General features: G+C 40.7%; 2 protein-coding genes across 3 annotated transcripts in view; one reads left to right on the top strand and one right to left on the bottom strand.

The window, feature by feature from the left end:
* Positions 1-6,280: 6,280 nt before the first annotated feature.
* cyp2r1 (cytochrome P450, family 2, subfamily R, polypeptide 1) lies at positions 6,281-10,349 on the top strand. Its single transcript, XM_079666284.1, has 5 exons — positions 6,281-6,717; positions 7,275-7,416; positions 7,533-8,165; positions 8,326-8,655; positions 9,333-10,349. Exons 1-5 carry the CDS (start codon positions 6,382-6,384, stop codon positions 9,548-9,550), a joined length of 1,659 nt encoding a protein of 552 aa, XP_079522410.1. The 5' UTR covers positions 6,281-6,381; the 3' UTR covers positions 9,551-10,349.
* Positions 10,350-11,518: 1,169 nt separating this feature from the next.
* Positions 11,519-24,146, bottom strand: part of pde3b (phosphodiesterase 3B) — a 48,843-nt gene continuing 36,215 nt past the window's right edge. The window contains exons 5-16 of one of the 2 annotated variants that reach the window (XM_079663137.1): positions 20,964-21,064; positions 20,636-20,858; positions 20,435-20,526; positions 19,639-19,790; positions 19,270-19,404; positions 18,862-18,973; positions 18,530-18,643; positions 17,762-17,961; positions 16,192-16,395; positions 15,838-15,999; positions 14,626-14,884; positions 11,519-14,519 (exon numbers count right to left, since the gene is read on the bottom strand). In XM_079663137.1, the coding sequence (XP_079519263.1) occupies positions 14,299-14,519; positions 14,626-14,884; positions 15,838-15,999; positions 16,192-16,395; positions 17,762-17,961; positions 18,530-18,643; positions 18,862-18,973; positions 19,270-19,404; positions 19,639-19,790; positions 20,435-20,526; positions 20,636-20,858; positions 20,964-21,064 (1,975 nt within the window). In that variant the 3' untranslated portion in view covers positions 11,519-14,298. The remainder of the gene's footprint in view (positions 14,520-14,625; positions 14,885-15,837; positions 16,000-16,191; positions 16,396-17,761; positions 17,962-18,529; positions 18,644-18,861; positions 18,974-19,269; positions 19,405-19,638; positions 19,791-20,434; positions 20,527-20,635; positions 20,859-20,963; positions 21,065-24,146) is intronic. The other variant, XM_079663138.1, reaches the window with a different exon arrangement.

The following is a 24,146-nucleotide window of genomic DNA, read 5'->3' as shown; positions in this document are numbered from 1 at the left end:
GTGCCTGTACTGTTTGAGTGAAAATAAAGTTTGATGTAATTTAATTTCATTATTGCACTGTTATTGCATTATTGCATTTCATATGTTCCTTAGAGTGCTACAATTTCTTTTAACACAGTTCATCATTCATATTAAGCTCATACTGTACATAAATAACACTGAATTAATTAATTGTTGAGAGGAAACTAAAGAAATGGCTTCAACAAGATCACATGTTTAATCCTAACAGGTATTACAAATTAAAATATAAAAGCAGCCCACACAATTACATCACTATGAAAATATTCATATATAATATTAAAAAATACAATGCATGCAGTATTTGTTGTGTTTATCTGTATTTAATGAACAACATGGCTGGGTGCTGGGTGCTGGTTTGTGGTCGTAGCACTCTCTATCTAACCACTCGTTCAGGTGCTTTCTCGAGTGATTGCAACCAACTACCGCACACGTAGTTCCCGAACCACTTTTCTTCATGTTGTAATTGTTATATCCTCTTTGTCTCTGCGATATCAGTGCTTTGTCGGCACAACGGAGCTAGCTAGCAAAACAAACCCAGTCCGCCAAAACGGAAGTGCATTGCATCGAAGGGAGGAGTTCAGGATGTAGAGCGGAAACGGCTCAATAACTTGTGTATAGGTAGGTAGACCTTCTGTAAACTATAACACTTTTTTTTTTAAAGTATAACACAATACTTTCAAGTACATTCAGAACATTGGAAACCCTGACTATTAGAAAACATCTCTCTGTTGCTTCAGAGGCCATAACAGACTTTGTTGATTTACCAACAGTTGATTTAAAAAATCTAATACATTTCAGTCCAACTCTCTCAATAACCTTGGCCAAAACAATAAACAGTTCAACATAAAGTGCAAGTTGCACCAACAACATAATAAATAGTTCAACATAAAGTGTACTGTACCATTTAAAATAAAATAAAAAAGTGCCAGTGATTGACCTCAATCCCTCCTATTCTTCCAATATCCTGATGAAAAATAAAATCTCTCTGTTGCATAGGCCACTGTTTGATCAACGCGAATTGGGTGTGGGTCCTTGTACTCCGAGTCGGGCTAACGTCCACGCTAGCTGCTATAGGTTTTGCATTGAGGTGATACTTGAGGCTTGATGTGCTGCGGTGATATGCAAATTCCTTTTTGCATAATTTGCAAACAACCGTGCTCTTATCGATGCTTCCATCCGTCCGTTTTTTAAAACAAAATGTCCCATCCACGGGGCCAACCAAAGCGGTCTCATCAGCTTGTTCGTTCATGTTTGACTATTGTTCACTGTGGTTTGTTGTTGTTTGAAGTCATTAACGTTAGTTGGTGCTCCAGTATAATCGGTACCCCTGAAACTCATCAGGTGAGAAACGTTCCGCGGTGCAAAAATAAGTGCGATTAAAATGCGTTAATTTTTGTGTAATTAATTAATCTTAATTAACGCGTTAAAGTCCCGGCCCTAATATTAATATAATAATGATTTTAATAGTCACACTCAATTTCGCAGATTTTCTTGTTGCCCCAGCTGGTCGACACCTCTTTTAGCAGAAACAAAGGCTACATTAATGTATTAAATCGATGTTAATCCATGTGTGTGGATGTGGAATTAACGAACGTGACGTTGTGCGATTGCGTTTCCAGGCAACAGCTTTGGTTCATGTTAATTTACAAACTCTTCAACTAGAACCGTAGTTATATTTAAAAACATTTTATAATTCCTCACGAAATACTTTAATGTAAATTAAAATTGTAATGTGAAGGAATGTGTGTATAACAAAATACATCCGTCATTAACAATACCGGAAACAGACGTAGGCAAGATCCTCAGCTCGGTGATTCGATGGTTTAGCCGCAATGCACGTTGGGTGGGGATGGGTATCGAGAACCGGGTTGCGTTCCGATAATCCAAAAATCAGCTCCTAAATTCTAACCCTATCTCCTATTCCTTGACTTCTGAGTGAAACGTCACGGGGTTAAGGGATAGTGGATAGGAGAATTCAAAAGGACTGAGGAGAAAAGACTGCGGTACTTTAGAGAATCCGAATGCACTTTCACTATCTGACGTGTTTATGATGCGCCAGCGGACGTCATTGTGTCTGCTGCTGTGGTGAAACTATGGAAACGACAGTGTTCTATACAACGGACTACATGGATGTTTACTAAGAACGAGGGACTCATCGAGAGACTGCACCGTGCTCTGATGCTGTTGTTTTATGCTTTATGAACGTGGACAACAGAGAAACATATTCTTCATGACCAAAGTTGTAATTGAAAAAAAAAAGGAAAGTGACATTTATGCTCGTCACCCTCTCCCTCCGATCCACCTTAATACAAATGATCCCATATGTATGATTGTATAAAAATATCTTAAAATCAACACAAATGTATTTATTATAAACGTTAGTCCTTAACACCTATCACAGTGTGTATTAGGGCCCGCTTTCCAGCCAGTTTCTGTGGGGTGACACATTCTGAGGTGAGGCAGAGCTCATCTGTGCCTCACCTCACCCCACAGTAACTGGCTTGAGCGCGCTCACAAAATAAGTGCCCGTGCTAAATTAGTGCCAGCAAGTTACTGTGGGCTTACGAGAGGCAGAGCTCGTCCCTGCCTCACTTCTCATCGCTACCTGTAGTTGTAGCGGAGCTCGGCAAATTTGCTGATTTTGACTTTAAAAAGCGATTGGAATCACATTAATCACACTTACATCATTGATCATCAGATCAGTGGAGACATTTTATTATTATTACTATTTAGTTTTTCTTTAGTTGTTTTTCCGTTACATTGGAGTATGACAGTCAGGGGAGGCTCTGCCTCCCCGCGCTGCACGTCGCTACTCATAAAGTAGTAACCTGTGCAGCGAGAAGATGAAAAAGGACTGAATTCGTTGACAACACCGGAACTTATGCCTTCCGGGGTCATACGAGGTCACACGTGACTTTGTAAATATTCGACCTGCGCATGCGCGAGACAGAAGATATTCAGTGCTAAGCACAGCCTCTGGCGGTCAGTAAGGATGAAATAGAACTCAAACAACCACGCTGCATTTCATCAAAATCACTATTAAAGTTGTAAAATTGCTGAGTCATTCAAGTCTTGAATGCTCTTTAAATGTTGTTGGGCTAACAAAAAACATGCTAACCAGCACTTTCATTTATGAACACTTGCACACAAGATAAATAACACCAGACGTATTTTTTCATATTAATCTTTATAAAGAGTTGAAACTGAAATAATACTTGACTGAACACGAAAATAAACTATTATTGAAAATGTTATAAAAGCAACACATATGGTAATCACACAGAAAGCAGAAATAGATTTTGAATTTGCAGATTAGTTTCTAACCTCTCAAACATATTAACAAACATATTTTCCCTGTGTCTTAAGAAAAATCCTCCCGAATACATTAATTTAACACATGTGTACATGTTGAAAAAAAAAGGCTATCTAAGATAAGTTCCATTGTTTCCTGTTCAGTCCTTCGTGTTATTAGATCACTTAGACATTGTCAAAGAATGACCCTTTCTTGTTTTCAAAATCTCATTTTAAGAAATGAAGACATCTTTTTTGGAGAACTGTAGCTCTTTACATCACAGCCTCTCCTTAGTGGGTGGAGTCGTATTATCAGGGAGATTCTGTGCACCTGGGCAGTGACCCCAAATGACTCTGCCCATTACACTTTTAGCTCACGGTAATCTGTCTCCCTCTCTCTAGCCTGGCTTCCACTCCTGGTTTGTTTGTTTTTACTTGATCTCTAGCTCACCAGTTTTGAACATTTGATAGTTTGTCTGAAAAGAGAAATGGTCGATAAACTGAGCCAAAGGAATAGGGGAAGAACATTTATAATTGAGATCTTATTTTGGGTTAATAATAAACATTTAATAATCATAAGTAGGGTTGGGGTTCCGTTTTGTTTCCTTGCATGTCAGCATTAGTTAGCATCTTTCTAGTTCAGTAGTCCTGATCACTTTTAACCATAAGGGGGTTGTGCAAAACTGTTGTGCCGAAATATGCAGCCCCGCCGTGAAATATACCCCCCCCAAAAAAGATGCTTCTATTAATCCCACCCTCAAGCATTTTTTAGGGTATAGTTGTAGGATATACCAATAAATGGAGCAAATGTCATATATGTGACCATTTTATTATGTAAGATAGCAAGGGGTGCATATCGTGGCAACTAGGCCTGCCATAAAAAGCACCCCTCAAAAAAAATTCTATTAATCCCACCCTCAAGCGTTTGATGTAAAAATCCATTAGCTCATTTGGACCCGAATTATTAACACAAAAAGGTAAAAGAGTAATCTTTAAAATGCAAAAATATGCTGACAAAGATTATGTAACATTTGTAAACGTATATTTTGATTATTATATGGAAAATATGTCAAATGAAACAATACATTTTAAAGCACAATTATACAGACAGGGCGTCACAATTAAATACAAAATAAAATAAAAAAATTGCTAAAAAAGAAGTGACGAACGAATGCAAAATCCAGGAATCGACAACCCAGCCATCAAAATACGGAGCGAAAAGTTTAACCACAAGAATGAAGAATCTATGAGCTACCACTAAACGACTCACAGTCTGAAAATTACCATTAAAAAAAACCGTGGACGTTTACTTTTCGTTTTAAGCATCGTTTTAAGGTGTAAACGTTTCATTTTCAAATGCGCGTTCCCGTGACAAGTGCATTTCACGGCGGGGTTGGGTAATTCGGCACAACACCGGCTTGCAGTTTTGGTTGATTTGGGCATATTTCTTGGACAGGCTACTTTGTATACAGACACAGTTAATAATAATTGTAATAGTCCAGTTATAGACGACATGACATGTGTTGCTGTATTTTTGTGGTAAAATGCATTCATCATCATAATTATTCTATATCATTTACACAGTGCCTGTAAACCGGAGGAGAACGCTGGCATTTATTCTCCTACTTGAAAGACTACGGAGGGATAGGGTCTGCAAAATTAATTTATTTTGGGGATTGACTGGATGCTCTGGCCGTTCCACTTCCTGCCCGGCGCTTTGCAAAGCCTCGCGTCTCGCGGCAAAAATAGACCAGCCGCGTATTTTTAGCGGAGCCCAGCGCCGAGACGCTTCTGGGACGCTTCTGAGGCGCTTCTGGGACGCTTCTGAGCCGCAGCGCGTCTGGTGGAATAACACCCATTGACTAGAGTGGCCGTGATGGCTATGCACGCCGCGGCGCAGCCGTAACGCGGTGTAGACGGACCCCTCGATTCCACCGGGTCCGTCTGCGTTGCGTCACGGCTTCGCCGCGGTTTTGGTCCGGCCTCCTCCGGCGTCATAGGCTACCCGACCGGGCGCGTTTCAGAAGCATTTCAGAAGCGGAGCGTCTTGCCTGCCGGCTCTCAGTTGTTGTTGATTTGGGCATATTTCCTGGACATGCTACTTTGTACAGACAAAGTTAATAATAATTGTAATATTCCAGTTATAAACGACATGAATCAAAGATGTGTTGCTGTATTTTAGTGGTAAAAAAAATGCATTCATCATCATAACTATTCTATATAATTTACACAGTGCCTGCAAACCGGAGGAGAACGCTGGCATTTCTCCTCCTACTTGAAAGACTATGGAGGGATAGGGTCTGCAAAATTAGTTTAACGCGGCCCATAACCCATTGACTAGAGTGGCCGGACCCGGTGGAATCTAGGGGGGACCCGGTGGAATACAGGGGTCACAATGCAATCAATAACCATTTCACAAGCCAAACTTTTATTATGTTTTTATTGTAGGCTATTGTATGTTTATTGTACTCTTACACAATGGTCTTATATTCTTTTATGTTCTATTATTGTTTATCCTGCTTCTTTATAGAAGCCCAAAAGCAGCATCATTCAGGGAAATTCAAAAAATCTGTTTGTGTTCTGAAAGTGTTGGCGCATACTTCATCCCTACTGGGAAAGCTGCTTCCAGACTGTGTGTGCACTCCTGTCTGCGCCTGCGGTTACCAAACAATGGGTGGCTCGTCGTGAGCCCATCGATTCATTCAACCAACCCCAGCCCAGTCTCCACTGCTGTAATGTGATTGATTAAAATCATACTTACATAATTGGTTCATGTCAATTATTACTTGTGTAAGTGATATTGATGTATTACAGCGCTGGTCTGCACGTTTACAAGCCAACGTTTATGCCTCAAAGTGTTTAATAATTTGTATAAGGGTGTTGATGAAGGGCAGTGTGACTTCGTGACTATTATGGCTTGTTACCCCCTCTATAGGTTGCAAAAACTAATCTTATGTAGGCTAACCACCAAAAAGGATTGGGGGTATTGATCAAGAGCAGAACAAAGTTCACCCACAGTTGACTCTGACTTTTCTGGCCAATCTTAGCCTTAGAGGCGGGGGATAGAAAATGTGCAAGATGATACATATGTGCTTCACTTCCTCTGAGGAGAAGCCGAAGTCAGCAGAGGTGCTCATTCAGTGGAAGATACTTTTTTTTTTTGAGAAGATGGTCTCAATTAAATCGCCTTATCTGGTGCCGGTGTCCTGCGCGCAGGCTCTCCTTGGTGTGGGCTCTCTGGCTGTCGTCCTCCTCGCCTTACTACTGGTTCGCCAGCTAATGAAGCAGAGAAGACCCCCGGGCTTTCCTCCTGGTCCATCTCCCATCCCTGTGATAGGGAACATTATGTCTTTGGCCACCGAGCCGCACGTCTTCCTCAAGAAACAGAGTGAAATTCATGGCCAGGTAATGACTCAGCTTACAGCGCATTTTAGGACTGCAGTGCTTTTTTACTTAGTGCTCTGCAAACTGTGCACTGCATGACCTTATACAAGGCGTTAAAGTATTCCATGACACACACATGCACCCACACACACATTGGGAACTAGCTATGAGACGAACAAATGAGACTCGCCCTAACATTTTGCAGTCTGCAACATTTGGAGGAGAAAACGCCAAAAAAAAAAACTCTACCCAAAATAAATAAATAATGAGAACACAGCCTTTCTTTTGATTGCAAGTTGTGCTTTTTAATTGTAAACTTGCTTAATGTGCAGAGCTGGATATGTGGGTTGAGAGCTAACCTTAAAAAGGGGTCAGAGGAGTTTCATTCACTCATTCTCCTGTTAGATGGCTCATGGAAACCAGTTTGGATAATTGTGCCAAAGAGTAGGCAAGGAACATTTTGCGAAATGCATTCAATCATAACATCTCACATTCCTTAAATGGGCATTCAGAACCATTAAAAAATGTAAAGTATACAAAATACATAAATTGTTAATTTTGCAATGTGTACCTTACAGATTTTCAGTCTTGACCTTGGAGGCATCTTGACAGTGGTGCTCACTGGTTATGACTGTATCAGGGAATGCCTTTACAATCAGGGCGATGTGTTTGCTGATCGCCCATCGCTTCCTTTGTTTCAGAAAATGACCAAAATGGGCGGTAAGATGATATTATAAGATTGTAATGCATACCAATTCTCATGCAACACTATCTGAATAATTACAGTTGGCATGATGCAATTAGTAAACTTTTTATTTTGTCTCCACCTTTCAAAGGGCTTCTCAATTGCAAATATGGCAAAGGCTGGATTGAACACCGTAAACTGGCTTGCAACTCTTTCCGTTACTTTGGCAGCGGCCAGAGGCAGTTTGAGAGGAAGATCTCAGAGGAGTGCATGTTCTTTGTCGATGCCATTGACGAACACAAGGGAAAGCCCTTCAACCCCAAACACCTGGTGACCAACGCTGTATCCAACATCACCAACCTGATCATTTTTGGAAAGCGTTTTACTTACGATGACCGCAACTTTCAGCACATGATCGAGATATTCAGCGAGAACGTGGAGCTAGCCGTGAGCGGCTGGGCACTCCTCTACAACGCCTTCCCTTGTATTGAGTATGTGCCCTTTGGAAAACACCAGAAGCTGTTCCGCAATGCTGCTGAGGTGTATGATTTCTTACTTGAAGTTATAAATGGTTTTTCACAAGGTAGAGTGCCACATGCACCTCGCCACTATGTGGATGCCTATTTAGATGAGTTGGAGCAGAACAAGGGAGAACCAGGCTCCTCTTTCTCCCAAGAAAACCTAATCTATTCAGTGGGGGAGCTTATTATTGCTGGCACTGAGACCACAACGAACACACTGCGCTGGGCCATGCTGTACATGACTCTCTACCCTGACATACAAGGTCAGTAATAGCAGAAACATCTTCCACACATGTGAAGATTTTATTTCTATTCTAACCCCTAGAGAGACATTTCATGCACATCTGTTTGTGGGCTGATCTAAATAATGGTTATGTAATGTGTGAATACATGTCTAAGAGTGTCTGTTTTTACCATAAATAGAGAGGGTGCACAGGGAGATCGACAGTGTGATTGAAAATGGAAGGGTACCCAGTCTGGAGGACAAACAGAAGATGCCCTATGTGGAGGCTGTTCTGCACGAGATCCTTCGCTTCTGCAACATTGTCCCACTTGGTATTTTCCGTGCCACCTCCCAGGAGGCAAAAGTCAACGGGTACACAATTCCCAAAGGCACCATGGTGATCACAAACCTCTACTCAGTGCACATGGATGAGAAGTACTGGACTGATCCAGGTGTTTTCTCACCCCAGAGGTTTCTGGACAGCAATGGCAACTTTGTGAAGCGTGAGGCCTTCCTGCCTTTCTCTATGGGTCAGTCTTTATATGTTTCTGCTAAATTCCAACACTCATAAAACAAATGATTGTGGCTCTGGTCATTAATGAGTCATGATTGACATTTAAAAATGTAAATAATTTCCCTCACTTGCTTTACGCACTGTATTTTGTTCATTGCAATCTAATCCCCCACTTATATTAAATAGGCCTACAAAAGCTTTAAAAGAAAAGTGAAAACAGATGTAGTGCCTGTTTATACACTGTAGCAATGCTACCATTAGAACATCTTACTATTTATTAAAACAATACAAGTAATTAAGTTTGAACATTAAATCAAATGTAATGTGTGGCATTCGTATTGTATTGCTTTACATCTGCACAGACTGTAGCTATAATCAATACATCCTTCATATTTACACAAAAAGAGGGATTGTCTGGATTCTAAAACCAATATGGTCAATGAACTGTGTTAAACATACATGTGGATTTTATGTCAATATGATGTTGAAAATGATGAAGATTATGGACAGGAGCAGAAAGGGTAGACAGCAGATTTTGATCTAACATAACGATTAGGTCACAGGAAACAGAATACACTTTCTCATCTGTAGTATTCCCCAATGTCTATCTTGTAATTCTAAACAGTTTTATGAATTGGACAGATGTTGGGCCTGTGTGTGTGTCTGTCTAAATTATAGATTTTTCTTCTTCAGGGAAGCGTTGCTGTCTGGGTGAACAGCTGGCCAGGATGGAGATGTTCCTCTTCTTCACCACTTTGCTGCAGAGGTTTCATCTGCAGTTCCCTCCAGGAACCGTCCCCACTGTCACTCCCAAACTGGGCATGACCTTGCAGCCCCAACCTTACTCCATCTGTGCTGTCCGCAGGCAGCAGAAAAGCCCTTGCACTGGAGACACTCCTTATCACATGTAGGCACTAAAGGAACTTTTAACAGCTGGTTCAACTGTTGAAGCCAGAATTTTATTTTGCACAGCAATGCAACCACACAATGCAGGTGCATAAAACTGAATTGCGTCACAGTTTTTGCAAATGTTTAAGTGGCAAATGTAGCTATATACAAATAGACACATGATCCAGTTTATTCAAGTACTATTGAATTGATTTACTGAGCAATATGCATGTTTGCACGCTATTTTATCTCAGCAGGGGAGGCGACAAGACTTGGTGACCCAGAAGATAGTCTGGGAAAACTTGTGTGCTATTGATTTAGTTCTCTGTAGCTCAGAGTTGATCCGAGCCCAGAAAATTAGATGTCTGAACCTTGGTGCGGTAGCAATGGGTTAGGTATTTGTCAATAATTGATAGTAAGTACACCTATGATGGTTCATAGCCCTGCCTTCTCAGGACAGCGTCAGGTCAGACAACTGACACCACTTATTTGTACATGTGTGGTGAAATGGCACTTTCCAAGAAAATTCTGAACACTGTGTGTTGAAGTTGGACGTGGGCCAGATTTACATCATCGGGATTGACTCTGACCCCTCCTCCAGGGATTGCGCTCTCTGGAAATTGGGTCTCTCAGAAGGCAAATGCAACCTTGGTGGATTTCTGGAAACTGACTATGTGACACTGATCAGATAAATGGTGCTTATCAGTAGCCTACTAACAAAGTACTGCATTTAGATTTGAGGAGAACATGTGTTTGTACATTTTTTGTAATACTGGTGAGTTTTTTTGTGTATTCATAAAGACTTTCTTAAGATATTTAAAACTTGTCCTGTCATCTTTAAACTACTGCCAAATTCCTAAAACAAAACGCATATATTACGTAAAAACACCACATATTTATTTTTATATTTACGTTTTATCCACATAATAAGACCACAGATCATCTTATTTATTACTTAAATATTTAACTTCAAGAGATACAGCCCATTGATTTTGTGACCGAGGTCCTAGGACATCACCATTGAAATCACATGACATTAACTGTGGGATCAAAAAGGTTAGAAGCAGCTGTGTAACCCATGTTCTGAGTTAACCTCTCTTCTTCACACTGCTCTACTGCATCATGTGCATTTTATTATTTTAGTCTACTTCGGGGGCTGGATTAGGCCAGTGTATCCTATTTAAAAATGAACACACGAAAGGTTAACATCCATAATGGAGTGATATTTCAGGCAAATTTTCGTTTTTTAATATTTGTAGCCAAGTTTTCCTCCCCGCCCTCTCCTTAGGGAAATATCTGGCTCCATAGCATGCTAAAAGCTTCAATATGTCCATCTGATAGTTAATAACTGTGTTAGACTATCTTGGTGCTGGGAAGGTCGTTTACAGTTGGTTTTTAGTTTTCCACCGAAAACAGTTTCCTGCTTCTGCCAAAAATAAAACTGATTAGTGTGTTGCAATGGAAACAAAACATTAAAGTTGCGTTCCATAAAACATATAAGCTGAGAGACTGGTGCCAAGGGGAGCTATAGAATGTCGTCATTAATGTCTGTAGGTTCATTATTACAAGTTACCTATTTCACACTTTGTGAATGTAAACATATGTATTACAGTAGCTTGTAAGGCTCTGCACACCCACACAGGTGTTTTCTGTTACTCTGGCTGATCAGACCTTTGCCCACGTTGAAGCTGGGTGGAGTTAAACAGGATATAGGGCCCTATTATATAAATGACTAGTGCATAAGATGTCCCACCTTATCAGATGTCAGTCCAGTAGTTTGTACACAACCACTGCCCTGAGAGCAGGTCAGATCAGGTGAAGAACAAGTGAAAACACCTGTGTGGGTGAACAGAATCTGTGTTTGGAGTCTTTAAGGTGATTCCCATCTGTTTATTTTTAGTGGTATGGACACAAAAAGAAAGCTGTGTTAAATGTAGTCTATTGTAATTTCACAAAAACACACACCAATAAAAATCAACGAGAACTTCGGATAATTTAGGGATGGTGTTTTATGACAGCTATAAATAACAACAAAAATCAGTTGCCCCCACAATGTAGATAAGGGTGAATGGTTACATTAGACAAACACACGTATATTGATGCTACATAAGGGTAACAACCATTCATAGATGTATTTATGGCACAATCATCAGAGGACACTGTAGTTTGAAAGACTGCACAGTGAGAAGCCAACAAACCTTTACAACTTAATGAGCTGGAATATAGCGGGTCAGAAGCTACCGAGGCTTTATGATCCAGCATGGGTCCATGTGAATAAGTTGACGACAGAGTTGCCAGAATGTATATGGCTCTGACCTGAGTCCGACTCTGACTCCTGCCACCGTCACTGCCATTTTGAGTCTGGTGGAATACTTGACTCAAGGTGTTTCTCTTGCAATAACAGTACTGGAGCCCAGAGGCAATTTGCCAATCAGCGTATCACAGCCCACAAACTACTGTATGTAGGTAACGTTTGGCACGAGTTGGGTCAACTGAGACAACAGTGATAGAGAAAGATAATGTGGAATACAAGAGTGGTTATGATGCAGAACCGGGAGAGGCTGAAACCAAGTGAAAAATCAAAACCCCAAACCCCACAGTTCCACACCTGTAAAAAGAAGTAGATAAAAACTCTGAAAACACAATGGTACTTACAGGATCTCAATTTACAATATGTCAGCTGCATGTAGAAAACAGATGCATTCATTTGATTATTTAAAAAATATATATTTATATGCACATACTCTTTTGTACAGCGGCTAAACACTCGTTTGGTATTAAAACGTGCATACCTGTATCTATTGTTTAGTATTTAAATAGTACTATCTTGATTTACACTGCTTACTTAATATTTTGTCCAGAGATTATGATTTAATAAGGTGATAAGATAAAGGAGCAAGGCAACACTTCTGCCTTCTCTTCCCTAAAACGTCTTATACTAGTGGAATGCCAAGAGTTCTTAGAGACAAAAATAGAGAACTAGTAGTTTTTTAAGGTGCCTCACAGCACGTCTTGATACTGTATGTATTGTACTGTATATATATAAACAATAAGTGAAATTAACCCTGGATCCCTTCTTTACACACTGGCCGAGTTATGGGTTTGGCAAAAAAAACAATAATAATTGAGCAAAAGGAGTTGGATGAGCTTTACATTTATCCGAATATCAGTGTCTGCCATCAGACCAAAACACTGAATAGACATTTTGCTGTTTGTTTAAAAACAGAGTAGATTGTGCAATGAATTTAAGAAAAAGAGATGACCTAATAGACTGTTGTAGATCTGCGAAAAGGTGTTGATGCAGGACAGACGTTTGCAGTCTGCTGACAATCAAGATAAGCCCTTCTCCAGTGAGGTTGTAAAAAGGTTATGCAAACAGTGAATGAATGGCCGAGAGACAGCACATGCTGTATGCTCCTCCGTCACAGAGGCTTTCATTGCTTGAATTTGTTTGTATTCAAGTTGTTCATTAAGAGATTACAAACTACTTCAGTCACCCAGATTTTAATTTTCTGACTTTTTAAAGTGTATTTTATATTAATGACATAAATTCTTGCAAAATAATTATTCAACTTTTGTGTGAATCCTGAGTAACCTTTAACAAATACTTAGAATCAAAAAAGAAAAAATGAAGAATCCATTCATTGAAACAGCACTCCTGATCTCAAAGCAACATGTTAAAACACCAGAGGACATTTCACTGATTAGAAAGCAACCATTACTGAAAGGACACACAAACATATACACAAAGTACATGGTCAAATAATTAAAAAATGTGCTGTCTTTCTCCCTACTCATTCTCTTTATCACATTCCCTTCAAAAATATTCACACACTCTAAGAAAAATGAAGCAAGGACAGTTAAAATATCCAAAACAAAAAGACAGGTGGTACACATGAGTAAAAGCATCAAAAATGATGCAGATATAATGCTATTATTCAGTCAACATTTCAATAATGTCTCTGTGACTGAGTCTGATACAGTGTTTCGTGTCGCCAGCAAGGAGAGAGAACTACACAAGCCTAGGCTCTGGGCCGATATGGACTCAGTAAAGGTTCAGACATGCACATTTGATATATATATATATATATATATTTATATATATATATATATATGTATATATATATATAATTCAAAGATATACCTGACTTTGAGGCTGAAACAGTCTCAGTCTCTTGTCTTTCCGTGTTTGCTTTGGTAAAGGGTATCAATCACTTCATGATGTCGCTTGCTTCATTATTTTTCCTCTACCTTTCATTTTTAAATAGACAGGAATTGTTTTTGTACCTAAGGGAGGTGTAAGCGCTTTTCCACTCAAGGCAGCATCACAGCCGGGTCACCGTGGAGTCGAGCAAGATACTGCTCCACTGCTCCACTCCGTCCACACTCTTCTTCTTCTTCTTCTGCACCTTTCCTCCACAGTTCTGGTGCTTTTTTTTTTTCTGGGTGCACTCGACTCTTCATGGGTTCAAAGTGCATAGGAGTTGGGCTCCCACCGTTGCAGCAAGGATCCGCTCACAGTAGTAAGGCCTTTTTGTTTCTCCAAAAAACAATGTGACTGCTTAAGCATCTGAGTGTCTGCACAGTGAATCTTTCAATGTGTGTGTGTACGTGTAAGAAAAAGAGAGGGAGGGAGAAAACTGTGTTTTATGTGCATCTGTCTGTTTGTGTCGGTGAAAGGCAGGTGGTTGAGGGACTCATGTCCTTGTTCTGCCTCTCCTCTTCTTTTTCACGTGTCTCTGTTCTTTCCTTCGCCCTGCTGCTACTGACGCTATTCTCCCTCCTCCTCCTCCTGGATGACCTGGATGTCATCTGAAGGGGAGGTGGGCAGGCTGGCGGGCAGGTTTGGGAGGAGGCCGTCGGGCTGCTGCTGTTGTTTGCTGATCTCTTTGCTCTTCTCCTCCTCCTCGATGGTCTTTATCCACACCTTGTGGTTCTCGGTCAGGTGCTGCATGATGCTGCAGAACAACCTGCGGCGTTTCTTCCTCCTCTCTGCAAAGAAATCACAATTCAATGTTATATAAAATCAAGATGTGCTTACTGTTATCTGTCTTTGCATGATAAACTTGACAGTACTGATGAGCCTTTGGTTATTTACTTGGTAGCAGCTCATCCTCTAGCTCATCCTCCTCCTCTTCATCTTCATCTGTGTCGCTGTCCACCTGCCCTTCCTCATCGTCTACATCTGATCCCTCTCCATTAATCCAGTGGCCAGGAAGAAGGCCGGCGGCTTCATAGGAGTTACAAAGTGGTCCTACAATATGAGTGATGAAGGACTCCTGTAGCTTCGCTAGCTGAGGGGAGGAGCGGTCCATGAAGGGGCTGATGGGTAATCCCAAATCTGCCTCCTCATCACCCTGCAGATAAAAAACAAGGAGTATGGTTAAAAATGTCTCCGGGATACAAATACTGTATTTGGTGATGAGGCTCGATACAAACTACATCACAGAGCGCAAAGAGTTTAACACTTTAATATTTTTTTTATTGCATTTTTTACATCGACAAATCATCTTTCCACGCAGGGCCATAAAAGACTGATCTGAAAAATCCTGTATAAAATATTTTTCCCAGTTCGTTTGTCTGTTATATCCAGGGCTGCACATAACTGGTGCGCAGGTGCACCCCCCGCCAAAAAAAGAGCACCGGATCATTTGAAAAAAGGCGCATTTGCGCACCAACATTGAGAGAGAGAGAGAGAGAGAGAGAGAGAGAGATTTGCGAGTTGCATAAGAACTGGTAAGATAGCAGGGTTTCCCACATAGACTTTATTTGGGCGGGCCGCCCAGGTACATTAACGGCCACCAAAGTATAATTCGCGAGCCATTTAGGTTGATTGTTGTATCCGTCCGCGAGCACGACGGCATCTGCGATCCCTCGCTCTACCCTTCGCTAATAATTCTACTACTTATTACATTTTAATATCGTTATTTTGTATGACTTTATTTATTTTATTCGTTACCCTTCTGTTTAGATCAATGTGGGACTTATCAAATGGTGGATTTGATATAAATGTGTGTGTTATGTTGTCTGTCTAATAGTAGTTTTGGTGGGAATGGGATTGTATATCCAACCCTAGGGTATATAAATGAAGATAATCGGGTTTTTAAAGATATCTAACTGTTAGCCTTTTATTAGATGGGACAGAAGATAGACAGGAAAGGTGGAGACAGGGAGGAGAACATGCAGTTCAGGGCCGTCCCGGGATTCGCACGTGGGCTACTACTTAAGTAAAAAATGCAAAAGATATAGAAACATTGAAATGTTCTGTTGAAATTGAAAACACTCATTAGCATAAGCATGCAGTCTCTACCTGCTCATAAAACTCATTGACGATGCCTTCTGTCCACTTGAGGTGCAGATCACGGACTTTGGCTGGCCCATTGATATCTGCCAGCTTGATACACACTTGGCACACCAGCAGCCTATCGTTCTCATTGGTCCAATCGATTCCTGGACTGTTCACATCATTCACCTGTACACAAACAAACAAACAATGGATGCTTCACTGCAACGGGTCAACAGATTTATCCCACATCCATAATGCTGTGTACCGCTAAACGTAACTGTAACGTACCATGCTTCGTTTCAATCAATATTTTGCCAGAAATTAAAAGAAAGATAAAAAGATAATGATAAATTGTAATAATACTTCTTCATCTCAGACCTTGGCATTGAACTCAGCCAGGAAGTCAAAGTGCTTCTTGAGGTCTGTGGCCAGTATAGCTTCGATGACGAGGAAGCGGAAACGTTTGAACTCCACATGATCCAGGTTGACCAGGAAGTTGAACTCGGGCCGGGACAGGTAGAGGCTCCAGCCAGACGCAGCGTGGTGGTTCTCCAGCACTGACCGGTCATTATACAGCACCGCCTGCAACACACAGGAGGGACAGCCAAGTGGTGAGAGCGGGTAGAAAGGTTAAGCTAAAAGGTTCCAACAATTTCCTCTAAAAGGTCACATAATAGGTCTGCATCTGTGTTACACAATTTGTAATCATGGCTTTAAAATTGTGAGATTAACAGGACATAAGCGTATTTGGTTATGAAAGTATCAAGTGCAATTTTAGCTGAGGGGAGAATCAGGTTAAAAGTAGCTTTAAAAATCACTTTTTAAGGAGTGGTGGTTATCAACATCATTAACAATCAATAGGTTCAGGGTTCCCTCTCCTTTTTTTTAACCCAGACAGTTTGAGTGCTATCACTGGTCATGTTAGGAAAATACAATATTTAAACTGGAGCACGCAGTTAACCTTTTCAGCTCCCTTTTTAAATGACTGACCACAGTGAGAGAGCACAATGGGATTAACTGGCCATGTGGTGGGGAGTTAATCTTATATATGATGCCAATTGAGACGCAGTTTGTTGGGATAGATTAACTTTTGTGTTAATCTCCTTGACATCATATAATCCCCTTTCTGTATTATTTATAAAAATGTATAGAAAGTTCACATCATTTGTTGTTAGAAGGCAAGTTGCAAACCTGTTGCAAACAATGTCCCTCAACTTAGAGTGATTTACTTAAATGACTACAGACAAAATGGTAAACTGCAGCAAATGCAGGATCCAAAATGATGTATCACTTTATAATAATCCATAAGGGGTATTCTGTATCTCTTTGTAAAGCTTGGACAACTGCAATTATACTGGAAATAGACACGTATGTTATATACAGGTATTCTAACTTAGAATTGTTACATTTTGTATCTTCTCTATCAACTTATTTCCTCATGTTGTGTTTATGTTTGCACAACCAAACACCAAAGTAAATTCCTTGTATGTGGAAACCTACTTGGCAATCCATTTGAATTCTGATTCTGATTATAGGAAACCTAAAAAGCACAGTACTGTTGGATTTGCAAAGAGAGAGCCGACAAATGTGTCAAGACATTTGAGAAGATTTAAAAATGGAAAAATGTAGTTCAGTTAAGTTTGACGGTGTGTGAAACATCTACTTTAGTCTAGGATTGCCCCGATGTACACATAGGACAGGACTAATATCGTGGCGTCATTAATGAACTAAGTATGTAACAGGGGTCATAACAACTCCTGAGCTACCTGGACTCTGTTGTCCAACACACCAGTTGTATTGAAATGTCAGTTTGCATAAACCCATATTTTGAGCATCCTATTCTCTGCTTCTGTAAACACAAGAGTGTTTATGTGTACCAGCTTAAATATCAGATGTTTGTCAGGACAATCTACAACACTTCCAAGTACCAATGAATGCTGCAGGTTACCTGAGATGCATTAGTGGCTACTAGAAAGGCATTTGTGCGACCGGGATGATCATAGTCGTGCATTGCAGCTGCTACATAAAGGGCCATGAGCTCCAGGGCAGGTATGTTCCAGGCCAGGCAGCCGTAGCTGTCATCTGAAATGGAGGAGCTTTTAGAGGAGGCGTAGGACACCCTGCCTGGAGAGATCCCACTGTCTGAATCTGAAACATGAAAATAAACAAGATGGATGTCAAAGTGTGTCACAGGCATCCCTGTTCTATTCTCATTTAATCAATGCACTACTTCAGTTTCTGATATCACTGCCCTTTTCTTAACCCTTCTTATCAAGTGGCCGCTGTCAGTGTTGATAATATGAGCAGCAGGTCATTTCTGATGGAGCTTATTTATCATCAGCTGAGAGGGGATTGGAAATGTCTGCGTTTTAAACAAACCCCCATGTGTTCTCTTGATTAACGGCCACCTCCCATTACAGAAGAAACCAAATCAGTGAGTATTACTGCATTTCTGACATCACAGCGTGTCCAAAAACTGGTAGAAGAGTTTTTTAATAAAGTAGTGGAGTTCACACTTACAAACAGGTGCTATTAGCAGGAAAGGACAAACATTTTAAAATATTTATTTCTCTATATTTGGTGAGAAAATGCTTGGTAAGATTAAGAGGTGAAATTGTCTCAACTTAGGACCTAAGAGCTGTATTTAAAATGACTACCTTAAGTGTCTTTTGTGAATTTCCTATTTTTCTCTTGTGGAGAAACATAATGTTTTTACCTGTGTCACTTCCTGTCACATGCTCGCTGTGAATCTGCTGGAACCCGGGGATTTGTCGAGTGGTCAGGTACCAGACAGCATGGAGCACATCAGTAGCATGGACTCTGTTATGATCTGTAACCATGGTCGATTCAATTAGTCAATTTCACCATGTACAGAACATTTGAAATGATATCTATTTTTATAGACAAGTCAAACTGCAACCTGATTCATTCAATAATTGACATGAACCGCGTGGGATATTGCATCAACAAACAAACAAACAAACAAACAAACAAACAAACAAACAAGAGTCCTTGCATTTCTTGCACATTACAAAATGTAATACTCACAGGGAATGTCTCTGTAGCCACTTTCTAGAGCACAGAAGTATGACATGAACTCCCTCACAGGGATCTTAAATATCTCAAACAGACACGTATCCTGGAACAGGGTGTACGTCACCTGGGGAAACACACCAGCTTTACTGAAACACCAATCGCAACATAACAGACACGCTCAATGAGCCTCAGTGGAACAATAAAAGTACTTTTTGCACATCATTTTGCATAGAAGAAATGTTGCAGTGTTGCATTAAATATAGAATGAAATGCTTAAAGTCCTGCAAATATGATTAACTACAACTTAATAGAACAGTCTGTTTAGGAGACACGTCAGAGTGGACACATACAACAATTAAAACACACTGCTACTACGTCTACAGCGACAGAAGATGACTGGTGAGTGCTTGTGGTACTAACATAGCTGAGTATCCTTCCGGTCTTCCCCCCCGTCCTGTCCACCAGGTCAAAGATCTGGAAGTTCCAGGTGTTCATCCTCTCCATGAGAGCCTCTTGGTCCTTCAGCATAGGATCTAGTCTGAACTCCATCTCACCCTGGAGACAATCAGAAAAGTTGTAGATTTTAGCATGAATATATTGTTTCCATTGGCAAAAAAATGAATCACTATGAAATTACAAATCTAGATAAATGGTTGAAAACTACCATGGCTGATATGGTCGTTTATGGAAGGGTAAAATACAAATAAATTGATAAATAGAGTAATTGTTTCATCTGCTGTGCTGTGGGAAACATTCGTATTGTAACTAAAGCCCTCTGATGGAGCACACCTCTGATTCCTGAGTTTGCTGGTCTGTGCTCTTGTCCTTCTCCTCCTGCCCCGTGTTCCCTGCAGCGTCTGGACCCCCGTCCCCCGACACGTCCACCTCCACGCTCTCCTCCCTGATCAGAGACTCTCCTGCGAAATCCAACCCTTCACCTGCTGCACACACAGAGCACAGTGCATGGAGAGACATGAATATATGGACTCACGAACACAACTACATTTTGACCACACTACTTTCATGTTAAAGTGACTGGATTGCAGTCACAGAAAATAATGTATTAATTATATTGATTTGCCCTTAAAGTATTTGAATAAATACTATAATTACTGGTTAATTAAAGATGATGTCTTTTAATTGTTTTTCAAATTACTCTTGGCTAACAGTGGTTGTTGTTGTAAACTGAATAGAGAAAAAGTAAGCCCTAATAAAACAAAAGGTATAAAGGCTAGTGTGGTTAACATGGTCAATGGTGATTCTGGAAAAACACTGAGAAAGAATAGGCTTATTTTTAATGAGCAAGTCTATCTTTTTTTTTTATGTTCTCTACTTACACATTTTAAGTTTATTAATAAAACTCAATTTTCAAATGTAAAAGGAAGCAGCACGAGGGTTAATTCATAATATCAAATGTTGGATCCTCTGTGTGTGCTCCTCTGTCTTTGTTTGTGTTCCTCAACTTGCATTACATTTGGAGTCCAACAGAGGGCAGCATTATACCCTAACTGCTTACAGTAGTGATTCTCTTTCAAAACAATAGCACTGTTGAAGCTCTATAATGTGCATTTCATATTTCTTGTACCTGAGCGTCTGCGTTGAGCCTCACTAGTGAATGTTTGATAGGATTCCCCTGCGTCACCGCTGGTAACGCCCTTGAGCACCTGACGACCACAGCTAGAACGGGATAGACAATCAAAGATATAACCAACTGCAGTACAGCTTTGGTTATAACCACTTACACAAAACACACTCTAACATGCAAATTCGTCGGTGCAGGTCTCACCTGGTGCACAGAGGGAAGGCGGAGCTACGGAAGGCCTGCTGGAAATCAGGTGAGCTGAGGGTGTAGCCCAAGGGCTTGTGCAGGTTTAAACTGACACTGGGCTTTGTCAGGAAGTCAGCCGTGTCCGGGAACTCCACAGGCGATCGAGTGACGAGAGACAATGAGGAACCTGCGAGAGTACCGTGGCTGGGGGAGGTGACTGGGCTCAGGCTCGGAGAGGCCCCTGGAGGAGAGGAAGGGGGTCCAGGGAAAGAGAGCAGCATGAGATGATATCAAAACGTGAGGAATTAATCTAGTGTCTTTGGGAAGTTTTATGGTGGAGTATCACCTGCTCTCCTGGACCCTGAATGGTAGGTGAGAGTAACAGATGAAGACCTCTGCTTGGGAATGGTGAGCAGGTTTGGATTGGGTCCATTAGACAGACCTGAGCTGGAGCACAAAACACAACACGTGTTTTAAAAAATATACAATTCAAGGCTGCAATATCCTTAGTCAGCCATTTAATACTTTTATAACAAAATAGGATTATTTTAATATAAAAAAAGCCATCTGCCATCATAGCTAGTGTCTACTGCCATCCAGTGGAGACATGTAGACACAACATCCAGTAGCGCAGGTTTGAAGTGAATTGAACACCGTGAAATGGATTTGTTAACATTCACTAACAGGGCACAATTTCCTCTTAATGCAGTAAGTACCATCATCATAGACCAAAGACGACATTATCATGTGTTTACAACTTCTTCTGCTTTTGCTTTCTCTGTGCAAGACACACTAACACAGCCAACATGCAAGACACAATGCCTCACACATTCACACGATCATTTTTATAAATTGTGACTATATGAATATAACATGTATTTACATCTTATTTGTTTAAGCAGGATAATTAGGTTATCTAACTCTAACTTCAAACAACTAAAAAAGGCATCAAACCACGAATATGAAAATGACTACCTCTTCAATCGACCAATTAGGAAAAGAAAAGAACTGCTGACTGGACAGTGATGAGTACTTATGATTACAGAGCGACATATTTACATAAGTCTAGAATAACTTTTCTTTTCATGATATTTATTGTATTAAATCGGATATGTATTTCATATTTATTCCACCCTAGCAATAAAAAGTAACTAACCATCTGGAACATGAAGCGAGCTGATGAGTGGAAACTGTTCTGTTAGACTCAGTGATGTGATGATGGGGTTGTATATATTGTAAATGATATGAATTTGTAGTGAGACAAGGAGGTTTGTAAAAGAAAAGAAACAAATATGATCTACATGTTTCGCCTGGTCCATTCAAACAGATGTATAATTCACAGTTGACCTGGTTTCATGTTAAGTGCACTATATTCCTTTTTATAAAGAAGATGTTTTTTTGTACTTATTTAGAACTCACTGAGGCCAATTCATTACTTTGTTGAGGCTGACCAAAAGACTAGAAATAAAATATCCTTATATTTCAACGTGCACAGATGCTGCTGAGCCACCTGAAGAAGATCAAAGCATACTGTAGCGGCGATCGCTCATCAAAAAAGGCCACTCATGGAGGTTAGCAGTCAGAGTTCCCAACGCGTGTTGTGGTGAAGGATGAGGTCCACCATGACGTCATTTGTAATGCTTTATTTCTTTATACAACGTTAAAATGTTATTTTACAAAGGCCTATCTAAAATCTTGGTTAAAACATAACAATCACGCACACGCTCAGACACGGTCAACACGGTTGAAAAACGTGTGGCTTCCTCTCTAACCTCTCATCCCAGCTGATCACCTGTGCCCACATATATAGGTTAATTACCTCCCGTGCCCCCAGGTGCGCAGATTGGATGATGACGCGTTCACACACACACACACACACACACACACACACAGACAAACCCCGTGCACAACCCAAAGCAAATTGGCTCCAACACACCCTAATTGTGACTGTATAATAAAGTGACAATTACACCAAAACACCAGTGGAGTCAATTATTAGTAAAGAGCGTCTCAGTCCAAAAAAAATTCCGAAAAAGTAATCCGAACATAGGGATCTATGTCAGTTCTTCATTCAGCTTCCTGGAGAAGACAGATCTTGGTGACTGGTCGTTCCAGTACTGCATTTTGTCTGGACTTTAACAGACCGCACCAGTCCATGTGCGTCAGGAAAGGTCTACAGTATTTTCCCCAGCAACCAAGATCCACGGAGAGCAGTAGAGTCTGCAATGATGATGATGTCTCCTGTGACGAAACTCCTCTTCTCCTTTGTCCACCTCTGACATTCCTGTAACAGTGGTAAGTACTCCCGGATCCATCTGCGCCAAAAGAGATCTGCCAGGAACTGAACTTGCCTCCAACGTCGTTTGGTGTACAAGTCGCCTTTCTCAAACAGTCCAGGAGGTAGAGCAGGTTTCCCTTTAAGCAAGAACAGATGATTGGGAGTCAATGGTTCAAGATCATTAGGATCATCCGAGACCTTTGTAATGGGACGGTCATTGAGAATGGCTTCAACCTCACACAGAAGAGTGTGTAGTCTCTCATCATCCACATTTTGCTGGTGAAGAACAGAGTTAAGCACCTTTCTGACCATACGAATGATCCTCTCCCATACTCCTCCATGATGTGATGCAGCAGGAGTATTAAAGCTCCACTTAACTCCCGACTGAAGTAGTGAACTTTGAATTTTCTTCTGATCAAGAGCACACAGAGGTTCTCTCAGTTCGCGTTCTGCTCCCACAAAGTTGGTTCCGTTATCTGATCTGATGCATGAAACTTGGCCTCTTCTAGAAATGAATCTTCGTATGGCATTTATGCAAGAGCTGGTGTCTAATGAGTAGGCAATTTCCAGATGCACTGTACGGCTGGCCATGAAAGTGAAGATAACCCCGTACCGTTTGCAGAGGCTGCGGCCTACTTTCACCTCAAATGGGCCAAAATAGTCTACACCCACATTTGTGAATGGTGGAAGGTGAGGCTGAAGTCTGTCTTTTGGCAAATCTGCCATCTTTTGTTCGCCCAGCTTTCCGCGATCACGCCTACAGACAGTGCAGGAAGAAATAATCTCCCTGGCAGAAGCATTGCTGTTGGTGATCCAATACTTCTGCCGAAGTCTAGAAAGCAGATGATTTCTTCCACAATGTCCAAGCCGTTCGTGAATGTGGCGTAAGATGAGAGTGGAGATGTGTTGATCTTTAGAGAGAATGACTGGGTGTTTCACGTCATTAGGCATTGCTGATTTGCTGAGCCTTCCTCCCACTCTTAAAAGGCCATTGTCTATCACTGGATCAAGTTTATAAATGTGACTGTTTGCTCACTCCAGACTTTATTCCTTGGAAAGAAGTGATTTCGTTATTAAACCTTTCCATTTGACAGAATTTAATGATGGCTCTCTCTGCTGTGTCAATATCTTCCATGGACAAGGTTTGACCGCCCATTGTGGCTCTGAATCTTTGCATCTCCTTTTCAACTGTGTTCTTATGTTTTTGTCATATCAAGTCCATTGCTTAACGCAGATGCCTGTATATCCTTT

Source organism: Notothenia rossii, assembly GCF_949606895.1.
Source record: "Notothenia rossii genome assembly, chromosome: 2".
Lineage (NCBI taxonomy): Eukaryota > Metazoa > Chordata > Actinopteri > Perciformes > Nototheniidae > Notothenia > Notothenia rossii.
This window is presented reverse-complemented; position numbering and strand designations above follow the sequence as displayed.